We start from the raw sequence: 24,386 nt of genomic DNA on the forward strand, positions 1-24,386 counted from the left end.
CTCAGCCCCATGTAATTAATTTTTTTTATCTTGATCTTTTGTTAGCACTTTTATGAGTTCATCAGTTTTTCATTAGAGTTCTGAAAATGCTTATTCATTCAGTTCAGCAGTACAATTACCAGAAACCTGTACTTGTCAGAGTCTTTTCTATGAATTCCTTGAAGATGAAACCCTTTTATAGGAACATATTTGCAAAAGTATCAGAGTACACCCAGAACTGTCTGTAACTGACAAAAGATTTAAAAATGACCACGGTTAAAGATTTGATGAAAGTTCATAATAGTGCAATTGACAAGGAAATGTAGTTTTTTCTGAGATATACATTTTAAAGTAATAACTAGAATTATGACTTATAACATTATACCAGAACATATAAGATTTTTAGAAATTTCACGTAATGTCTGAAATGTAATGTAATGTCTGAAATGTAATGTAATGTCTGAAATGTAATTTCACGTTATGTCATAACTTTATTTTAATTGAAGTTTCTCTTTATTAATTCTCACATGCAGATGGTCAAAGGTGCGTTCTTTGAAAAACACTGAGTTAGATTTTATCTGAGTGCCTCCAGCTCTGACAGTGACTTGTTCTAAGATTTGACCATCACAGAGCAGGGATGTTGGTTGATCTAGTGTTTTGTGTTCTTGGTGGCCAGGTGATGAGACACAGCATAAAGCATTTTGGATGTGGTGTGAGAAAATTGCACTTAGTTTCCCTAAGGCTCCTTTTTCAATCACAAAATGCAGATAATCACTCTTATGCACAGGAAAATGTGAAACTGAAATGAAATGATATAGGTAAAAGTGTCCAGCCCATTGTTGGTGCTCAGAAAATATTAATTTATCAAAAGAGTTTAAAGGTGTGTTTTGACTTCCATTGTGAACTATCCCTTTCTTTAATCCCAACTCTTCAGCTTCTCATGGAAGGCCATCCACATCTTCTACCTGCTTGCCCCATCTCCCATTATTCCCACTCACACCCTTTTCTCTGATCATGTCAAATGCTGCCCATTCCATGAAACTTGATGTTTTCTTTGACGGTCTCCTATGAGCCCTTCTCATCCTTCACCTAGTTACTTCCTTTTCTCCTATGATGACTTTCTCAATCCCCCAACCCCTCATCTGTGTTATCTTAGAGCCCCATATACCTCCATGGTAGCACTTACCAGATTGCATTGTTTGACCACTGATATGTTTGTTTTATTCACCTGCCACATATTAATATTGGGTTATCACTGAGAATAGTCCTGACTGACAGGACAGAGGAGAGTCCACACTGACTCGTATCAGACTTGCCATGAGTGACAAGTCAATCTTTGTTGTATTAGGACACTGCAATTTGGAGGGCTGTGATAGCTAGTGAAGCCTATCTTGACTAATTCAATTTCCAACCAACAGCATAGAGGAAAATGCCCAAATACGTATGGGGGAAAAATTAAAATTCATACAAAGAACAGAGGGGAGTTAATCTCTGATACCAGTTCTGATGTGTGAGTTTTCCAACACTGCCAAGCAATTCTCTGACACGAGCTTGGTGTCCTAACAATTTAACTCAATTCTGACACTATCTACCTGGAAATGGTGTCAGATCCCACAGGTTAAGTTTTCAGTGCTGTAAGACTGCCCCACCACCACCACTTCAGATGCCAATCACAAGTCCATGTTGTCACCTGTGCTGTAGATTGGAGGTTCCAACGACTTCCTGTTGGATTGAATTAATTTCCTAGAGTGGCTCACAGAACTCAGAGGAACATTTTACTTGCTAGATTACAGGTTTATTATAAAAAGATGTAACTCAGAACAGCCAGCTGGAAGAGATGCACAGGGCATGGTATGAGGAAAGGGTGCAGAACTCCCATGCTCTCTACAGTGTGTCACTTTCCCGAATCCCCACGTGTTCACCAATCCAGAAGCTCCCCAAACCCAGTCCTTTTAGGGTTTTTTCTTTTTTTATATTATTTTATTGGAATATAGTTGATTTACAATGTTGTGTTAGTTTCAGGTGTGCAGCAAAATGATTCAGTTATACATACACATATATTCATTCTTTTTCAGATTCTTTACCCATAAAGGTTATTACAGAACATTGAGTAGAGTTCCCTGTGCTATACAACAGGTCCTTGTAGGTTATCTATTTTATATATAGTAGTGTGTATATGTTAATCCCAAACTCCTCATTTATCCCTCCCCCGCTTTCCCCTTTGGTAACCATAAATTTGTTTTTGAAATCTGTGAGTCTGTTTCTGTTTTGTAAATAAGTTCATTTGTATCATTTTTAATTAGATTCCACATATGAGTGACATCATATGATATCTGTCTGACTTACTTCACTTAGTATGATAATCTCTAGGTTCATCCATGTTGCTGCAAATGGCATTATTCGTTCTTTTTTATGGCTGAGTAATATTCCATTGTGTACACTTACCACATCTTCTTTATCCATTCCTCTGTCAATGGACATTCAGGTTACTTCCATGTCTTGGCTATTGTAAACAGTGCTGCAGTGAACACTGAGGTGCATGTATCTTTTCGAATTATGACTTTCTCCAGATATATACCCAGGAGTGGGATTGCTGGATCATATGGTAGTTCTATTTTTAGAACTATCATATGTGTAATGGAGGCTTCATTACACAGGCTTGATTGATTAAACATTGACCATTGGTGATTGAACTCAATTTCCAGCCCCTCTCCCTTCCCTAGAGATGGGGGTGGCACTGAAAGTTTTAACCCTCTAATCACATGGTTGGCTCCACTGGCAACCAACCTCCATCCTTAGGTAATTTTCCCAAACGGGTGTTAACCCTCCTCATTAACATAACAAAAAAACATTTGTATAGCTCTCATCACAGGAAATTCCAAGGGTTTTAGGATCTCTGTGTAAGGATCAGAGATGAACAAATATGTATTTCTTATAAATCACAGTGTTACAGGATATAACTTTATACTCATGGGCATCTGAACAGCTATGAGCTCAATTGAGTCCCCCTCCTCAAATTCATATGTTGAAGTCCTAACTCCCAAAGTGATGGTATTTGGAGATGGGGCCTTTGGGAGATAATTAGATTTAGATGAGGTCATGAGGATGGGGCCTTCATGATGGGATTAGTGCCCTTATAAGAAGAGACGTGCTCTCTCTCCCTACCAAGTGAGGACACAGGAAGAAGGCAGCTGTCTGAAAAATCAGGAAGAGAGCTATTCCCAGAACCTGACCATGGTGGTACCCTGATCTCAGACTTCAAGCCTCCAAAACTGTGAGAAGATAAACATCTGTTGGCTAAGCCACCCAGTCTATGGTATTTTGTTATGGCAGCCCAAACTGACTAAGACATGGACTTTGTGACTATTTAGTAGATAACTAGCATATATTTGATAAATGAATAAATAAAAGCCTTCCCTAAATTCTGCAGCTATACCCAGGTGAAGCAGCACCAGAGAGTTCCCTTCAAAGCTGTTCCCTCTGCTCCTGAAGAAAGCCTTTGGAGGTAGTGAGTTCCTTGTCCCTGGGAATTTCAAATGCGGCCAGTTATTTGGTGGACTGGGCAGGTAAATAGGAGGTAGAATTAAGTATGTGGAAATATATATATATATATTTATAAAATTGTCAGATCTACCAAAGAACCAGTGTGATGTGCCAGAAAGAGCCCAAGATGTGCAGTAAAATAACTGGATTTGGGGATCAAGGGTTTGCAAGGCTGTGTGACTTTGGACAGACCACCCAACCTATCTGAGCCTCTGTAAAATGGGGGCAATAAAGTCCACCTCACATGGCCACTGTGGAGCTCACAGCTCTAAATCTCTGTCTAGATGGAAGGATATTGTGGTTGCTGCCTTATGATCCCAACCAACCTAAGAGTTCCTGACAATGTTCCAGTGTTCCTGCTTGCCACACAAGAACACGGGCAGACTCGCCAGCCCCCTGCTGGTGAACAGCTGGCACTGCACATTATCTCCGTCATTTGGAGCCTCTCCAACTCCAAGGTTTTGAGGGTTCCTTTCCACTCTAGCAGGCATTTGCCTCATTCGGTCTCAGGGCTGTACAGATAGCCTCGTGGGTGATTAGCATTCTCTGACAAAGGCTCACTGGGTTCAGTTATAGTTTCCACAAAAAAAAAGGAGTAGAGTGTCCCTAAGACTAGAGGGCGTTATGGTAGAGGAAAGTGCACTGGCTTTGAAGTCAGACAGGCTTGAGTTTGCAGACCCTACCCTGTGCCCTTTCGAGCTGAGCCACCTTGGGCTCCTCGTTGGCACTTATTGAGAGCCACTTGGTTGTCCCCTTTCTGAGGCCACTTGATCTTTTAAGAAAACACCAAAATATTAAGAGAAATAAAAATGTGTTAGCTGAGACCAACAATTGCCTTTTACTAAAAAGGTTGTCACTCCATCACTGTAGAAAACAGAACAAATTTCCCACAGCAACCATCTTACAGGTACAGATGAAGAAACTGAGGCTCAGAGAGATTAGTTAATCTATCCAAAAGCACCAGGTTTATTTTTATTTCTATTGTTTTGTTGTTTATTTTAACTGTGGTCATCACCTTAAACTCAAGGAAAAACCCATTACGGTAGAGGAGGAATGTGTAGGTGCAGGAATGGGGAGTGGAGGGAGAAACCAGGAAGCCATTTCCCATGGAGGAAGGCAATTCTATTCCAAGGAACCCCCAAGAGAAACTCCCAGATCCCTTGCTGGGGGCTAACTCAGCCTGAGCCCCCACCCTCTAAGTATCAGCTGAGCAATTTTAACCTGAGGGCATCCCCGTGCCCTTATCCATGAGGACATTCAGCCCTCACTTTCCCGTTCACTCACACAAGCTATTAAGCCACTATGACATTCAGGAACCCAGCTAGGTGCTAAAGACACAAAAATGAACGGCATACAGGTCTTAGCCCTTTCGGAGTTCAAGTTCCAGTGGGGAGACAACCATGTAGACCAACAATATCATTAGTTCATTAATCATGTCACAAATGTTTATTGATCCCTTAGGAGTTGAGGGTACATCACCAAATATGACACTGTATTCTGTCCTCAAAAGCTCACAACCTCACAGGTGATATAGAGAAATAAGCCAAAATCCAACACAACATGAAAAGCAAGAGTTCCCAGGGTCTCAAATCTTGGATGAAGGACAGGGAATCTCTGTCTTGGATGACTGAGGAGGGATGAACAGAGATGTGACGTTTGTGCTGCATTTTTAAGAGCCATTATTTTAAGAGGAGTGAGGGGAGGAACCCCCAAGGAGACAGAACAGCACATTCACACTCTTACTGACCTGAGAGTGGGTCTGGTAAGTTCAGGGAACAAGTGTGTTGGCTGAGTCAGGAGAGAACCAAGGAAACAAGGAAGGGAGTGGATGCAGACTAGGAGAGCTGAACGTGCAGAGTGAAGGGTCTGGTATGCCAAAACATGTTTCGACTTTATCCTACAGATAAAAGGAACAAGCAAGTCCTAACAGGTCAGACATGTTTTTTGTTCGTTTGCTTTTCTTTTGTTTTTAAGAAAGATTACATCATCAGCAGTATGAGAAATGAATAGCCAATAATGTGACTCATGAAGTGCTTGGGTGAGAAATGATGACATTAACTCAGGCCTTGGCATGGGAAAGGAAGGAAGAGATTAGAGTCAGGGGACATTTCTGAGCTCAAAACCATAAGACTTGCAGCTAACTGCTTGTAAATAATAGTTCATAGTTATTTAGGCCTATTATGCCCTTGGATGATATTAGGCACTTCATCTGCATTATCTCATTCAGTCCTCACAAGAGCCTCAGAAGTTATGCGTTTGTATATTCTATTTTTCGGATCTGTAAACAGAGGCTTAGATTTGGCCCCAGCTCTGTCCCAAGTATAAGCATTGAGCCAGTAACAATACTGCCTCCCACACTTGGTGTGGATGAAGCAGAGGGGAAAAGAGTGACATGAAGTTTTCCAGCTTGGGAAATACTTTTGGGGAAAGAAGTTACATTCGCTGCTGGACATGGGCGCCCTGGGATGGCCATCACACAGCCATTACACGTGTGCATCTGGAGCTCAGAAAAGGATCTTGGCTGGACCCACAGAATTAAGCATTCTCAATAGATGAGAGGTTAAAACTATGACAGTGGATGAGATAATCTGTGGAGCAGTAGAGGGAAAAGACAAGAGGGACAGGGACGGAGCTTTGGGGAATGTCAATATTCCAAGCAGCTGGAGGAAAAGAACCTGTGGAGGAGGGTGATAAGAGGTAGCCAGCAAGGCAAGAGGAAACCCAGGACAAGCATGTTCCCTCACTGTGGCTCCTATCTATTTGGGTTTTCTCTGCCAAGGAAAGCTTGGTATAATCTGAAAACTCGGATTTCAGAATACAGCTCCAAATCTCAATCAAGCGAACAAAAAAACACATGTGGCTTGTCAGCCCTTTGATGGTTCTCTGTTACCCCCAAGATAAAATTTCAATGAAAACATTGAAATTACACCATTCTAGGGTTGATCTCTCAGAAATGCCACCTTTTACACTTCCCCTTGCATAAGAACTTTGATTTCTGTACTTAGGACAGACCCCTGCAAATGACAAAAAAAAAATTCTCCCCCGGTACCACATTGAGCAGCTGGTGTAGAATGCTGTCAACATGTGTTTCAAAGTCCACAGAAATAAAATGGTCTGTGTTCTCAAATGGCAGGATTGTCAATGTAGAAAATCCCGAAGAATTGACAAAAACAAAACAAAACAAAAACAAACAAGCAAACAAAGAAACACCCTCCTGGAACTAAGAAGTGTAGAAAAGTCACAGGATACAAGGTTATAAGTACAAAAGAATACAAGGTTAATATATAAAAGGATACAAGGTTAATATACAAAAGTCAATTGCTTTCCTCTACACTAGAAATGAACAATTGGAATTTGAAATATACAATTTACAATAGCAGCAAAACCAATAAAATATTTAGGTATAAATCTAACTACATAGGTATAGGATGCATATGCAGAAAACTACCCAACTCTGATGAAATAAATCCAAAAAATGATCTAAATAAATGGAGAGATATTCTGTGTTCATAGATTAGAAGACTCAGTATTGTTAAAATGGCCATTCTTTCCAACTTTATCTATAGATTTAATGTAATCCCAAACAAATTTTGGCAAGATATTTTGGATATATTGCCAAACTGGTTCTAAAGTTTATACAGAAAGGCAAAACACCCAGAATAGCCAACACAATAGTGAAGGAGATGACTGAAGCTGGAAGACTTACACTACCTAACTTCAAGACTTGTTATAAAGCTACAGCAATCAAGACTGTGTGGTATTGGCAAAAGAATAGATACATAGATCAATAGAACACAATAGAGAGCCCAGAAGTAGACCCACACAGATATAGTCAACTTATCTTTAACAAAGGAATAAAGACAATTCAATGGACAAGAGATAGTCTTTTTAAGAAATTGTGCTGGCCAAACGCTGAAGCAAGGTTGAGTAAGATGTATCCGGGTTTTGATAATTAGGAGAACATGGTTGATTTATAAAACAGTGAAGTCAGAGAATAAGTGATTAAGAGGTGACAATATAATGACCAACTCCTGTTTAACCTGCTTAACATCTTATTGTTTCATAACCTCCTAAGCCTAACAATGGTGATGATTCTTTTTTTTTTTTTCTTTTTTTTTTATGGCTGTGTTGGGTCTTCTTTTCTGTGCGAGGGCTTTCTCTAGTTGTGGCAAGCGGGGGCCACTCTTCATTGCGGTGCGCGGGGACCTCTCACCATCGTGGCCTCTCTTCTTGCGGAGCACAGGCTCCAGACGCGCAGGCTCAGTAATTGTGGCTCACGGGCCCAGTTGCTCCGCGGCATGTGGGAGTCTCCCAGACCAGGGCTTGAACCCGTGTCCCCTGCATTGGCAGGCAGACTCTCAACCACTGCGCCACCGGGGAAGCCAATGATTCTTAAAACTAATTCAAATCCAAGAAGATCTGAGACATTTTTAAAAATTGATAATGCTGAATCTTAATAATAATTTATACATACTGACATCAGTTTCCAAGTGTAACTCATAGAGCTTTATGCATATTAACTTCTTCATTCCTCCCAACAGAGTTATTACTAACACTACCAGATAAGTGAACTGAGGAACAGAGGCATTAGGTAACTTGCTTAATATCAGAAAGATAGTAAGCAGACAAGCCAGGAAAGTCAAACCATCTGATTCCAGAACCTTGTGAATTTAAGCACTAAACTGTTGTTTTTGTTTATTTGCTTTTTCATTTTATTTGATTTTACTGTTGACTAGTTCACAAAATTATTTCCAACAACATAAATGATGAAAAATTGAGTGCAAAAAAAGAAAAAGAAAGAAAGATATTGTGCTGGAACCATTAGATAGTCTATATGCAAGAAAGAAAAAAAAAAGAACCTAGACACAGACTTCACACCTTTCACAAAAATAACTCTAAATGAATCCTAGACCTAAATGTAAAATGGAAAACTGTAAACCTTCTAGAAGAAAATATAGGAGAAAAATCTATGTGACCTTGAGTTTGGCAATTTATTTAGACACAACATCAAAAGCACAATTCATGAAAGAAAAATGGATAAATTGGACTTCATTCAAATTAAAAGTTTCTACTCTGTGAATGACAATGATAAGAGAATGAAAAGACAAGCCACAGACTGGGAGAAAACATTTGCAAAACATATATCTAATAAAGGACTTGTATCCAAAATATGTAAAGAAATCTTAAAGCTCAACAAGAAAGAAAACAATCCAATTTTAAAATGGACAAAATATCTAAACAGACTTTGCACAAAAAAAGAGATAGAGATGACAAATAAGCATATGAAAAGATGTTATCATTTGTCATTAGGGAATGGCAAGCTAAAATTATAGCGAGATACCACTACACACCTATTGGAATGCCTAGAATCCAAAAAACTAAGCTAGTGAGGATGTGGAGCAACAGGAATTTTCACTCATTGCTGAATGCATTGGGAACACAAAATGATATAGCGCTTTTGGAAGATAGTTTGGCAGTTTCTTACAGAGTTAAACATAGTCTTACCATTTTATCTAACAATCATGCATCTAGGGATCTATCCAATTGACTCGAAAACATATTCACACAAAAATTTGCATGGAAATATTTATAGCAGCTTTGTTCATAATCAGCAAAAACTGGAAGCAACCAAGATGTCCTTCAATAGGTGAACAGTTAAACAATCTGTAGTATGTCCGTACAATGGAATATTATTCAGAAATTAAAAAGAAACAAGCTATCAAGCCAGGAGAAGACATGGCTGAACCTTAAATGCATATTAATAAGGGAAAGAAGCCAGTCTGAAAGGGCTATATACTGTATGCTTCCAATTATATGACATTCTGAAAAAGACAAAACTATAGAGACAGTAAAAAGATCAATGGTTGCCAGGGGTTCAGGGTTTCTTGGGGGGTGGGGAGGTGTTGAGTAGGTGAACTACAAAGGATTTTTAGGGAAGTGAAACTACTCTGCATGACATTGCAATTATGAAACTTGACTGTGCACTTGGCAAAACCCATTGAACCATACAGCACAAAGAATGATCCTAAATGCATGCAAACCTTTTTAAAATAATTTAGGAGGTAGGCACAGTTCCAAGATAGAACACAGGATGTATTTTCTTTAATCTAACTGTATTACAAATGTATGAAACAAGCTCACTGGAGGTAGAGTGTGCTGGAGGTGCAGGGGGAAGCCAGCGAGGCTGGAGCACAGCAAGAGAGGGGAGAAATAGTAGGAGATACGGTCAGAGGCAAAACGAGGAGCAAGATTGAGTAGGACCTTTCAGGCCAGAGTAAGGACTTTGGCTCTTACTCTGAGTGACATGGGAGAGAAACCATCAGAGGGTTCTGAGTAGAGGAAAGACATGGTCTGACTTGGTTGGATCTTAACAGGTTCTCTCTAGCTTCTGTGTTGAGAATAGGAGCCTCCTCCTCCAGGCCTAGAGGATGGCAGAATCAGGGAGTCCAATTAGGAGGCGATCGTAGCATTTCAAGTGATAGGCGATGATGCATGGAACCAGCATGGTAGCCAGGGACCTTCCATGAGAAGCAGCTGAATTCTGAATATATTTTGAAGGGAGAGCCAGCCGGGTAAGGGGAATGAGAGAAAAAAAGGAGTCAGTGACGGCCCCAGGGATTTTGGGCCTGGGCAACTAGAAGCATGGCATCCACTTGCTGAGCTGGGGAAGACAGCAGTGTGAGCAGTTTCAGAGGAAAGACCAGGAACTCAGATTTACACATCAAAGTTGTCAGTCCTACTAAATAGCCGAGTGGAGATACGACCAGAGTTAGAATATTAACTTAGTGTTAAGGAAAGGTGTTTTGGCTATAAATATCAATTTGAGAGGTAAAGGTGATGAGTTAAAAGAGGGATCCCAAAAGACCATGAACAGAAGGTAATTAAAGGAAGAAGCAAAGAGTTGGACCTTAACAGAAGAGGGGACTCATCACCTTCTGAGGCTGATGTGAAGAAAGAAAAAATGTGAAGAACTGCATGTGGGAATACAGTTGCAGGAACATTTGCAAGGTCACAGGAAGTTGAGAGAGGTCTTGCTGGATGGGCCCCAATTTTCTCTGCTGAGAGTAAGAGGGTTGGGATGGAAGCTTGAGGAAGGAAGTGAAATGTAAGAATATTTGTGAGAACAGTGGGAGCAGGAGCTTACCAAGAGCAAGTAGGAGACTTGTCCCAAGGCAGCACTGGAAACCCCTCTGGGAGGTGGGGCGGGGCGCCTATCGGACCTCCAAGTCTCAGGGGAGGCCGCCTTTCCACTCTACATCCGGATGTGCCAAGAGTGGTTTTATTGCCAGAAGTACCAGGACTCCAACACCCAACACACCCCTGCAGCCAGTGCCCCAGCACGTTTGCATCTCCAGGCATTCTCCCTTCCTTCCTGCATCTGCACCAGCTGGGCACCCCGCCTCCTCACCCAGCAGGTCCAGGTATTCAGCTCTGGCAAAGGTGCTCCAACCCCACACCCACCAGTGACTCCCAGTCCCCCAGCTCCTGCCAGGGAGCCAGCTCACCTGCACCACCTACCGGCCCAACCAGGGTGGGACTCCAGCTCCTTTCTGCTGTTGTTCCTTCACCCTCCACCCCAAGAGCCACAGGACTCAGAGCCCTTACTGGGACCCTCAGACCCCAAGGCATCTCAGATGTGGAAAACGCCCAGGTCACCTGATTCAACCCCACAGTTGCAGAAAAGATACTGAGAACTTTCATTCATTCCACAAATATTTACTAGGCTACTAGTATGTGCTAGTGTACCGACACCATCCCAGGAGCTGGGGGTACACTGGGGAAGTCTAGTGAGGAAGACAGGTCTAAAATAACAGCAGAATTAAAGATACAGTTCCAAATCGTGAAGTGCTGGAAAGGGGCAAGTTTCTGAATGAGTGTATAGCTGTGGGGGAGGAGGGGTGGGGGTGGGTTCATCTCTGAACACATAACATTTAGACTGGGAACTGAAGGATGAATAGAACTTGACAAGGCAAAGAAATGGAGGAGGCGGAGGAGGACATTTCAGACAGAGTTAAGCCCTGAGGTCCACAGCCCATGACCACCTCATGTCAGTTCCCTCGTGACTCTCCGTCATCTCATTCCCACCCATCTACAGATGAAGACCTCCCTAAGGAGGGGCAATATTAGTTGCCTTTAGCTTACTCAGTGTGAAAATATGTGGGTATTTTATACTTCAACTTATGTGTAACATTGTAAGTTCTCCCTCTCTTTTTCCTTTAAATACCAATACAGAAAATTTCATTATTACCTAAACTTGACAGAATAGAAAACCAAAAGGGTTAAACAAGCATCCCTGGCTTCATAGGAACTAGAATCTAAACCAAGATTCCATGTGGTTTTAAGCAACAACACACCTTTAACATCCTCAAACACCAGAAGTGTACGGATCGTGAAGCTCCGTCCACCCTCCACAAGCTGTGCATCCATCAGAAAAGTCCTGATACACGTTCTATTTGGCTTACTATATAAATACAATGCTATCTCCACATGCCAGCTTCAGTAACAGGCCAGCGTACCAAAGCTAACTTGAAGGGCTAAGGGGCCATGGTACCAGAAGATGCACACTCACAGTGTGAACCCCATCATGTGCACGTAAAAGCACTAAGAGAGGGAAGCTAATTAAGAACAGAGTTAAGATCCACCAGGGGGCAGAGAGCAGAAGCAAGAAGAACGACAATTCTGCAGCCTGTGGAAGGATAATCACATTCACAGAAAGATAGACAAAATGAAAAAGCAGAGGACATTGTACCAGATGGGGGAACAAGATAAAACTCCAGAAAAACAACTAAATGAAGTGGAGATAGGCAACCTTCCAGGAAAAGAATTCAGAATAATGATAGTGAAAATGATCCAGGACCTCAGAAAAAGAATGGAGGCAAAGATTGAGAATATGGAAGAAATGTTTTAAAAACACCTAGAAGAATTAAAGAACAAATAGAGGTGAACAATACAATAACTGAAATGAAAAATACACTAGAAGGAATCAATAGCAGAATAACTGAGGCAGAAGAACGGATAAGTGACCTGGAAGACAGAATGGTGGAATTCACTGCCATGAAACAGAATGAAAAGAAATAAAGACAGCCTAAGAGACATCTGGGACAACATTAAATGCAACAACATTTGCATTATAGGGGTCCCAGAAGGAGAAGAGACAGAGAAAGGACCCAAGAAAATATTTGAAGAGATTATAGTCAAAAACTTCCCTAACATGAGAAAGAAAATAGCCACCCAAGTCCAGGAAGTGCAGAGAATCCCAGACAGGATAAACCCAAGGAGAAACATGCTGAGATACATAGTAATCAAATTGACAAAAATTAAAGACAAAGAAAAATTATTGAAGGCAACAAGGGAAAAACGACAAATAACATACAAGGGAACTCCAATATTGTTAACAGTTGATTTCTCAGCAGAAAATCTACAAGCCAGAAGGGAATGGCATGACATATTTAAAGTGATGAAAGGGAAGAACCTACAACCAAGATTTCTCTACCCGGCAAGGATCTCATTCATATTCGATGGAGAAATCAAAAGCTTTACAGACAAGCAAAAGCTAAGAGAATTCAGCACCACCTAACCAGCTCTACAACAAATGCTAAAGGAACTTCTCTAAGTGGGAAACACAAGAGAAGAAAAGGACCTACAAAAACAAACCCATAACAATTAAGAAAATGGTAATAGGAACATACATATGGATAATTACCTTAAACATGAATGCATTAAATGCTCCAACCAAAAGACACAGGCTTGATGAATGTATACAAAAACAAGACCTATATATATGTTGTCTAAAAGAGACCCAATTCAGACCTAAGGACACATACAGACTGAAAGCGAGGGGATGGAAAAGGATATCCCATGCAAATGGAAATCAAAAGAAAGCTGGAGTAGCAATACTCATATCAGATAAAATAGACTTTAAAATAAAGAATGTTACAAGAGACAAGGAAGGACACTACATAATGATCAAGGGATCAATCCAAGAAGAAGATATAACAATTATAAATATATATGCACCCGACATAGGAGCACCTCAATACATAAGGCAACTGCTAACAGCTATAAAAGAGGAAACTGACAGTAACACAATAATAGTGGGGGACTTTAACACCTCATTTACACCAATGGACAGATCATCCAAACAGAAAATTAATAAGGAAATGCAAGCTTTAAATGACACAATAGACCAGATACATTTAATTGATATTTATAGGACATTCCATCCAAAAACAGCAGATTACACTTTCTCCTCAAGTGCGCACGGAACATTCTCCAGGATAGATCACATCTTGGGTCAAAAATCAAGCCTCAGTAAGTTTAAGAAAATTGAAATTATATCAAGCATCTTTTCTGACCACAACGTTATGAGATTGGAAACCAATTACAGTGGAAAAAACGTAAAACACACAAACACGTGGAGGCTAAACAATATGTTACTAAATAACCAAGAGATCACTGAAGAAATCAAAGAGGAAATCAGAAAATATCTAGAGACAAATGACAACTAAACACAACAGTCCAAAACCTATGGGATGCAACAAAAGCAGTTCTAAGAGGGAAGTTTATAGCAATACAAGCCTACCTCAAGAAACAAGAAAAATCTCAAATAAACAATCTAACCTTACACCTAAAGGAACTAGAGAAAGAAGAACAAACAAAACCCAAAGTTAGCAGAAGGAAAGAATTCATAAAGATCATTGCAGAAATAAATGAAATAGAAACAAAGAAAACAATAGAAAAGATCAATAAAACTAAAAGCTGGTTCCCTGAGAAGATAAGCAAAATTGATAAACCATTAGCCAGACTCATCAAGAAAAAGAGGGAGACGACTCAAATCAATAAAATTAGAAATGAAAAAGGAGAAGTCACAACAGACACCACAGAAATACAAAGCATCCTAAGAGACTACTACAAGCAACTCTATGCCAATAAAATGGATAACCTGGAAGAAATGGACAAGTTCTTAGAAAGGTATAACCTTCCAAGACTGAACCAGGAAGAAATAGAAAATATGAACAGACCAATCACAAGTAATGAAATTGAAACTGTGATTAAAAATCTTCCAACAAACAAAAGTCCAGGACCAGATGGCTTCACAGGCAAATACTATCAAATATTTAGAGAAGAGCTAACACCCATCCTTCTCAAACTCTTCCAAAAATGTGCAGTGGAAGGAACACTCCCAAACTCATTCTATGAGGCCACCATCACCCTGATATCAAAACCAGACAAAGATGTCACAAAGAAAGAAAACTACAGACCAATATCACTGATGAATATTGATGCAAAAATCCTCAACAAAATACTAGCAAACAGAATCCAACAGCACATTAAAAAGATCATACACCATGATCAAGTTGGGTTTATCCCAGGAATGCAAGGATTCTTCAATATACACAAATCAATCAATGTGATACACCATATTAACAAACTGAAGAATAAAAACCGTATGATCATCTCAATAGATGCAGAAAAAGCTTTTGACAAAATTCAACACCCATTTATGATAAAAATCCTCCAGAAAGTAGGCATAGAGGGAAATTATCTCAACATAATAAACGCCATATATGACAAACCCACAGCCAACATCGTCCTCAGTGGTGAAAAACTGAAACCATTTCCACTAAGATCAGGAACAAGACAAGGTTGCCCACTCTCACCACTATTATTCAACATTGTTTTGGAAGTTTTAGCTACAGCAATCAGAGAAGAAATAGAAATAAAAGAAATCCAAATCAGAAAAGAAGAAGTAAAACTGTCACTGTTTGCAGATGACATGATACTATACATAGAGAATCCTAAAGATGTCACCAGAAAACTACTAGAGCTAATCAATGAATTTGGTAAAGTTGCAGGATACAAAATTAATGCCCAGAAAGCCCTTGCATTCCTATACACTAATGATGAAAAATCTGAAAGAGGAATTAAGGAAACACTCCCATTTACCATTGCAACAAAAAGAATAAAATACCTAGGAATAAACCTACCTAGGGAGACAAAAGACCTGTATACAGAAAACTATAAGACACTGATTAAAGAAATTAAAGATGATACAAACAGATGGAGAGATACACCATGTTCTTGGATTGGAAGAATCAATATTGTGAAAATGACTCTACTACCCAAAGCAATCTACAGATTCAATGCAATCCCTATCAAATTACCAATGGCATTTTTTACGGAACCAGAACAAATCATCTTAAAATTTGTATGGAGACACAAAAGACCCCGAATAGCCAAAGCAGTCTTGAGGGAAAAAAGCGGAGCTGGAGGAATCAGACTCCCTGACTTCAGACTATACTACAATGCTACAGTAATCAAGACAATATGGTACTGGCACAAAAACAGAAATATAGATGAATGGAACAGGATAGAAAGCACAGAGATAAAGCCACGCACCTATGGTCAACTAATCTATGACAAAAGAGGCAAGGATATACAATGGAGAAAAGACAGCCTCTTCAATAAGTGGTGCTGGGAAGAATGGACAGCTACATGTAAAAGAATGAAATTAGAACACTCCCTAACACCATACACAAAAATAAACTGAAAATGGATTAGCCACCTAAATGTAAGACCAGACACTATAAAATTCTCTGAGAAAAACACAGAAGAACACACTTTGACATAAATCACAGCAAGATCTTCTTTGATCCACCTCCTAAAGAAATGGAAATAAAAACAAAAATAAACAAATGGGACCTAATGAAACTTAAAAGGTTTTGCAAAGCAAAGGAAACTACAAACAAGACAAAAAGACAACCCTCAGAATGGGAGAAAATATTTGCAAACAAATCAATGGACAAAGGATTAATCTCCAAAATATATAACCAGCTCATGTAACTCAATATTAAAAAAAAAACCCAATCCAAAAATGGACAGAAGACATAAATAGACATTTCTCCAAAGAAGACATACAGATGGCCAAGAAGCACATGAAAACCTGCTCAACATCACTAATTATTAGAGAAATGCAAATCAAAACTACAATGAGGTATCACCTCACACCATTTACAATGGGCATCATCAGAAAATCTACAAACAGCAAATGCTGGCGAGGGTGTGGAGAAAAGGGAAACCTCTTGCACTCTTGGTGAGAATGTAAATTGATACAGCCACTATGGAGAACAATATGGAGTTTCCTTAAAAAACTAAAAATAGAATTACCATATGACCCAGCAATCCCACTACTGGGCATATACCCAGAGAAAACCATAATTCAAAAAGGCACATGCACCCCAGTGTTCATTGCAGCACTATTTACAATAGTCAGGTCATGGAAGCAACCTAAATGCCCATCGACAGATGAATGGATAAAGAAGTTGTGGTACATATATACAATGGAATATTACTCAACCATAAAAAGGAACAAAATTGGGTAATTTGCAGAGAAGTGGATGGATCTAGAGACTGTCATACAGAGTGAAGTAAGTCAGAAAGAGAAAAACAAATATCGTATATTAACGCATATATGTGGAACCTAGAAAAATGGTACAGATGAACCAGTTTGCAGTGCAGGTAGTGAGACACAGATGTAGAGAACAAACGTATGGACACCAAGGGGGGAAAGTGGAGGCGGGTGGTGATGGTGGTGTGATGAATTGGGAGATTGGGATTGACATGTATACACTAATATGTATAAAACGGATAACTAATAAGAACCTGCTGTATAAAAAAATAAATAAAATAAAATTCAAAAATTCCAAAAAAAAAAGGAACCAAAAGAGAACATTTTTTTATTTCACTCTATATCTTTAAATAGATAAAGTATTGTCCCTACTGTAAAGAGGAGGCAAAAGAGGTCCAGAAAGTAAAGATTCCTGTGTCTATAAATGGAGTAAACAATACCAGAAGTATTGCAGGATTTTAACATCAGAGACAGCAAGTTTGGGGTTGGGCCAGATGGGGGTAGCGGGTGAACAGGGTCTGTGTCTCTGGCTGGTTGGAAGGGATTGCATTAAAAAGGCACAGTCTTTCAATGGTCTCCCATAAGGGTCTCACACTCTTGCTTTATCACTGTTGTTTTAAGTCTTCTTTTCAGAGTCTTCCCAACCACTCGTGGAGAACACACCCATGGGAGATAACCAACCCTACTATGCTCTGAAGGATGCTCAGTCCAGGGACTTCCCTGGCAGTCCAGTGGTTAAGATTCCGTGCTTCCACTATAGGGGGTGTGGGTTCAATCCCTGGTCAGGGAACTAAGATCCCCATGCCCTGTGGCATGCCCAAAAATATAAAAATAAAAAATGAAGGATGTTCAGTCCAGAATCTTGCACAAATAAAAATATGATGTCTTATGTAAAGCACCTGGCACAAAGGAAGAGCTCAGTAAATATTGGCTCCCTCCCCGAGCCTTCCTTCCTACAGCCCTGAAGAAAAGGAGGGTCAAGTTTCCACCGATCCCACTTACTGATATCCGATGTCACAGAAGTTCAGTGTGTCCATGTGATAGGACTGTATATCTCGGACACAGATCAGGCAGTCCATGGATATGTTGCAGGTCGCCCCAACGGTGTGGATGATGATGACATATTTGGCTGGGAGGTTCATTGTAGGGCAGTGTGCCTGTCTGGCTTTCCAAGCTGACCTTGTGATGATATTGGAGCAAGCTGTGGTGAGGGGAAAAACCAAGGCGATAGGAATTCACCTGGGCCCACATGTGCACAATCTCACAACTGCAGGCTGGTTACTCCTCAGTCTCCCTAACCTCTGACACCCACTGGCACATCCTAACATGTGGGATTCTGTGAGATTCTGGGAAGGTACCAATAGCAATTGTCTGGGCCAGGTGGCTGGAGCAAGGGGCAGAGGCAAATTCTGCAGGTTCTGATAACAACTATGGAAACCAGCATGTGAACAGAAGAGAAAGGACTGTTGATCTTACAGAGGCATCGCCATTTTATTCAAAAAATAAAGTATACCTACATGCTTGAATATGCATTGCAACTAAATGCAGGTGTGTGTACTTATTAACAGGGCCAGTATGCAGAAATCAGCTGACTCTCTGAACTGATCACACGTATATGGAAATAATTTGAAATCTCTAAAGAACTCTACAAGTGTTAGAGTTATCATTATTGAAGATAGCACCTGTCTGAAAGCAAGAGAAACTTCATTTAGAGATTTACAACTAAGAAAGCTTAATAAAAAGTATCCTTGAGGGCTTCCCTGGTGGCGCAGTGATTGAGAGTCTGCCTGCCAATGCAGGGGACACGGGTTCGAGCCCTGGTCTGGGAAGATCCCACATGCCGCAGAACAGCTGGGCCGTTGAGCCACAATTACTGAGCCTGCGCGTCTGGAGCCTGTGTTCCGCGACAGGAGAGGCTGCAACAGTGAGAGGCCCGCGCACCGCGTTGAAGAGTGGCCCCCGCTTGCCACAACTAGAGAAAGCCCTCGCACAGAAACGAAGACCCAACACAGCCAAAAATAAATAATAAATAAATAAATTTTTTAAAAAAAAGAGGACAATATGATGTAGGTTGAAAAGACAAGAGTGTTGAGACAACGGAGCAGAGGAAGAGGGTGTAGACAACTCCCTGGCAGAGGGACAGAGGGGATGACCATTACCTAGCTTATTGCCAAAGAAAGTGAGGCCCAAGGAGACGTTGTTGTAGCCCTGGGCGTGCATGCCTTGGATGTTCCAGCCAACACCTTTGTACACCCTGCCATTGTCCCCAGCCAGGAAGCTGCCAGGCAAGGAAACATGATTTAATGGCAAATTCCTGTAACAGGAAACTTCGCACCCATCCTCAGAAGGGAAAAGTGTTCTAGAGGCTCAAAAATACTATGCTTCAATGACATAACGGTGGGAGGGAGGGTGATAACGCGTTTTAGACTTCCAAGAGATGTGGGAATATATTTTAAATTTTCTTTTGACTTAGCTTACATGTGTTTCCCAGAACCTCACTTTAAAATACTCATTTGGTTCAAAGTGGAATTCACATGTATGACTCTCAAGAACCTGAGAACATTAGTTCGACATTTTTCAAGGGCATGAGAATTCATTCGTCATGTTTTTAAATTATAGGACCAAGCACTTGAACAATGAAAACAATCAACCTGAATTCAGGGATTCCTTTGTGTTAACTTTTTCTTCAGTTTCTCCTTAGGAATTCCTAAGCTCTTCTTTGTCACAGAAATTTGTTTAGGATGTTCCTTTTCTCAGTTTATTTTTTGAAGCCAATGTATCTATTTTTTTTGTTGTTTTACCTCCTCCTTTCTTTCTTCCTCATTATAAATTTCTCGTCCTCCACTTTCCAGTTGCAGTCTTCAAAACTGATGTTTTCACAACTCTTGCCATATTCAGCTCTTAATAGGTCATGAATTTCCACAGCAAGCTGAGCACAGAAAGAACACTTCCCTGAAGTCACCGAAGACCCAGAATGGAGTAGGGCTGACCTCCCACCCTGTGCTGACATTGGTCTGAGGACCAGGTTGGGACCTCAGGGTGTCCGCCATGTCCCTGGCTTTGCTGGAGTACTTTCAGCAGGCTGCTCTGTCCCTGCAGCCTTTGGTCAGTTCAATGTGAAAATAGCCCCTATGGCTACAGCAGCTGCAAGGTACAAACTGGAGACTGTTACACTGTCACTGCAAAAACCTGACTTCGAGATGCAGTGGCTGAAGTAGACAACACAGCAGTGACAATGGCGGGGCGGTGGGGGCACTAGTGGTAGGGACAGCAGCTGAGCTGTAGTGAACACAGCATCCACAGAGGGTGGACGGGAAGACCCCCCTGACCCCCAGGGGCTCTGGTGGCTAAAACAGGGGCCTCAAGCTGCTTTTACTTATTTGCAGCTAAAAATAAATCAAGAAGAAAATGTGGGTAATCCTTTCCGAAGTGGATAATTCAGAAAGCATTTATGTTTGTCTTTAGAATTCAGGGGGGAGAGCACCATTCCCTCTCTCTCTCTGTCTTCTTCTACAAATACATACATATCCTGATTCTTGAGGAGAAAAGAGGAGGTTGTGGGCCTCCACTCCACAGATAATCCTCAGAGTGGGTACTCAATACACAACGGAAGCATCTCTTTGCCTCACACATTTGCTTTTAACACGGGGCCCTCCTCCTTGCATCCCCAGTGGGATATCTCCTATGGGATCCCAGTCGCACTATGAGGTGGCCCTTCAGGGTCCCTGGTACCTCTCGGGGTAACAGCCCTGTCTGTGTGCAGAAGTGGAACAAGGCAGGACTAGGAGGCAGTCTGGGAATAGTTCTGGGTCCATGCTCCCTCGCTGAGTGACTTTGAGCAAATTCTCTAACTTCTCCAGACCACAACATCCTCACCTGTGACACAGGGGTGGTAATATTTCTCCTGCCCATTCCTCAGAGTGACTGGGAGAGCCTACTTGAGTAATACTTGCAAAGACCTTTGTAAACTGAAATATTCTTCGAGCTCCAAGGGGGCGACTGTACTTATTACAAGACCTCTCTTGCTTCTTTCCGGGAGCTCCCAGTGGCCAAGACCACATCGACATACATGGCTCAGAGCTGTCTTCCTCATGACCGCTGGGGGATTTTGGATTTTGTTTGTATCAGCATTTTTTAATTCATTAGAAAAGCAACATGAATGGGAAATTAAGAAAAACAGAGAAGGGGGAGCAGGAGGCCCCTTCAGAGGGATAACTCAAATGTGGGCTCCGGGGACCCCACCAGCCTTTTACATGTAGGCCACATCGCACCAGCCTTTGTTGTAGACCAAACGGGACTGCAGGCCCCGCAGTTTCCAGCTGCACACATTCTGCTACTGGCACTCTATCCCCGTAAGCTGGTCCATGATGACACAGGCCACAGGCCGGGTCAGCTGGGCGCTGCGGGTCAGGAATCTCGCCCCCCACTCCTTGCGGGAGACAACGGTGGACGCAACTGGTGGGGAGTTAGGGGGGGGAGCCACAGGCTGGCATGCTAAGGTCCTGCCCGTGCCCGCCGCAGGCTGTCCAGGCCACCCTGGGTCCTCTGTGATGGGAGAGGCCCCAGGAGGAGGCCTGCAACACCACAGTCACCCCTTCCCATCTCCATATCCCGTTTAGGGTAAAACGAATCCCCATGCAGACTCCACACTCAGCCTGGGAAGTCAAGTGACCTTGTTCTCCAAACACTTCCTCCTTGTACTTCCCTGGAGGACTTTGCCCATCCTCACCTCTTCTCTGCCTGCAGAAAGCAGTCCCAGCAGCACCCCCCACCCAACCCCGGGGTTCTGAGCCTACTTCTCGTGAAGCACGTTAGCATGGACGCCTCGGGATGCTTGGTGTCCACTGGCATTTGCCCCGGTGTCTGACTTGCCTTTCATCGGCTGTCCACTCAGAACATGACTCTCTGAGGAAAGCTCTGCCACCCTCCTCAAACCACTCTCCTCACCCTCCCCGGCAGAGCCCACAGGAAGCCCCATGAACACTGAGTGTGGGTCTCCCTCCTTCACATGAAAATACACTGTGGGCAGGGCCGTGAGAGCCCCACACAGGACCCAGGACCTCCCCAGCTCTCCCTCACTATCCTTACTTGGGAGCTCCCAGGAGCTCTCTGAGGGATGCAGTGTTTCCGCCCTGAGAGCTGGGAACTGGGACCCTTGTCTTTTCTCCCTGGGTTTCCTCTCTTTTCTGGAACCCACCTTTGCCTAAGGACTCAGGACAATCCAGGGGAATAGTTGGGGTTCCACCCCACCCCACCCACCCAGCCCAGCCATAGTGACATCCTGAGAAATACTTCTGACCCCCTAAGAAGCCCCCCGGCCACCCCCAAACGGCCTCACCACTGCGACCCTTGAGAATGAGCTGTGAGATGCCAGCAAACAGGTCCAGAAGCTCCTCTGACAGCCCTGTGGCTTGGGTTTCATGCCAAGACAACTGTGGGGAATCCCCTGGGAAGGAACACTGCACTTGGTGCTGGTCCTTGGAGAACACCTGGACCAGCTCTCAGGCAGAGGCTCCACATCCCCCCTGCCCCCCCAACCAACAGCCTCTCGGCCTCCCCAAGTCACCTGACTTCCTCTAGGAAACAAGGAAGAGGAAAACCACGGATGCATCTGGCCTCACTCCGCCTCTGCCTCTCACATCTGCCCCAATGAGGCCTTCACTCTCCCCATCCTCCCCAAGCCTCCCTCCATTTCAGACTCAGTGCAGTCTCTCCTGCCTCCTCATCTGAGCAGCTCTGCCTTTCCCAGTTCACTCGTATACATATTAATAGATCAGAGTGTCATGTACCAAGATGGCCATCATCACGTTAACACGTATTCATATATTAAGCACCTAGTGATCCAGACAAGGTTCTTGAAATACAGAGATTTACAGATCGTTGTGACTGCCCTCACAAACTAGATTTTTTTAGATAGGATTAATGGAGGATTAATCATCACAAACATGCCGCATCCCCCTCTGCCTATTCGGTACCAGAGGTCATGGGAAGCAATAGCCACTAGAACCAGCAATGTCACCCACATCAGCTCCCACGGGCTGGCTCTGTAATGTACAAAGCATTTTCAAGGGCACTATCAGCTTTGTGGCTTAAAACAATTTTGTGAGATAAGCAAAGCAAATTAACTACTTCCTCTATACTGATGAGAAACTGAGGCTCAGAGAGGTTACTTGTCTAAGACGATGTGGGTTTTAAGCTGCGGACTTGCATTCCAACCCAGGCTGTCTGACCCCAGAGCTGTGTCGATAACCACTAGGCTCTGCAGCCACCCCAAAATTGTCAGATGACCTTGGGCAAGTCACTGCCACAATGTGGCCTGTTTCTCTGTCTTTAAGATGAGTTTGTTAAGGGTCTCCACCATGGTTCTGAGATTCTGTCCTTCTGTGAAATCATCGGGAACAAATACTTGACCATGACACTGAAGCCAAGGTGTGCTGGGCAGGCTGGAGGGGCTGCTAAGGATGGGAGCCCATCTCAGCAGGGCGTGGGGGGCACCTGAGCCAGGCTCTGAAGGGGAACATAGCTAGTGGGGAGGAGTGAGGACACTGGAGAGGATGATTTCCAAATGAAACCAGGCTGGGGCTGATGGCAAAAGCACTTGTGACCCAGTGAAAGAAAACTCACCCCAGGCCCCGAGATCCAGAGCAGAGATGACAAGAAGCCACAGCAGCATCCTCGTGTGGAAGTAGGTCACTAACAGGGAGAGTATAGACCACAGCCCTGGGAGAGACACCGACAGTTAGCCCGACCATCCTCACCCTTCAAACAGGGCTCCCACCCCATTGCACGGCCCCCGTCTGCCTCCCCGCCAAACCTGTGCACCTCCTGGGACCAGCACCTGGCGAGGCTTCTCAGGGTCCCCAGCACAGGGTTGACCCTCGGCAGGTGCTCAGTAAAGGTGAGGGTGCTAACACCTGTCTAGCCACCACCCTCACCAGCCTCCTATTACCCTGAGAGCTCTTTGTCCCTCCTAGGAGCCCGGTGCCTCATCTAAGGCCTTCCACCATAGATAATAACAATTTCTAAAATCCCTGAGTAGCTATTATGAATAAACCATGTGTAGATATTTTTACATCTAGTGCTGCAATTTTATATTTAATCCTTATAAAATTCCCATAAGATATTTGTAACCTCATTTTTATAGGTGAGAACACTGAGGCTCACCTAACTTCTTCTTGAGTGAGAAGAGTAATAAAGAATAGCAGCTACCATTTACTGTCACATCCTATATTCCAAGTATTTGCTGAGGACTTCATAGTTATTCCATTAAGTATCTTCACAATGACCTATGAGACCTGTACTTATCATCAGGAAACTGGACTTCAGAGAGTTTAAGTCACTTGCCCAAAGTTACCCAATTAGAAGGGGCAGATCTGTCTGACTCCAGAGACTCTGCCTGGAACTTCTCCACAATCAGCTTGAGTTTCTGATGGTGGAGATTCTCAACGAGGATCCA

At 42.5% G+C, this 24,386-nt stretch overlaps 1 protein-coding gene across 1 annotated transcript; it reads right to left on the reverse strand.

Annotated features, from left to right (window-relative positions):
• Positions 1-17,928: 17,928 nt before the first annotated feature.
• Positions 17,929-23,603, reverse strand: LOC132364893 (peptidoglycan recognition protein 4-like). Its single transcript, XM_059921382.1, is given in 5 exon segments — positions 17,929-18,131; positions 19,090-19,208; positions 21,184-21,385; positions 22,269-22,376; positions 23,555-23,603. Coding segments are annotated over 5 exon segments (681 nt in total).
• Between the last annotated feature and the right edge of the window lie 783 nt (positions 23,604-24,386).

This window comes from Balaenoptera ricei, chromosome 1 (genome assembly GCF_028023285.1).
Source record: "Balaenoptera ricei isolate mBalRic1 chromosome 1, mBalRic1.hap2, whole genome shotgun sequence".
Classification (NCBI taxonomy): Eukaryota; Metazoa; Chordata; class Mammalia; order Artiodactyla; family Balaenopteridae; genus Balaenoptera; species Balaenoptera ricei.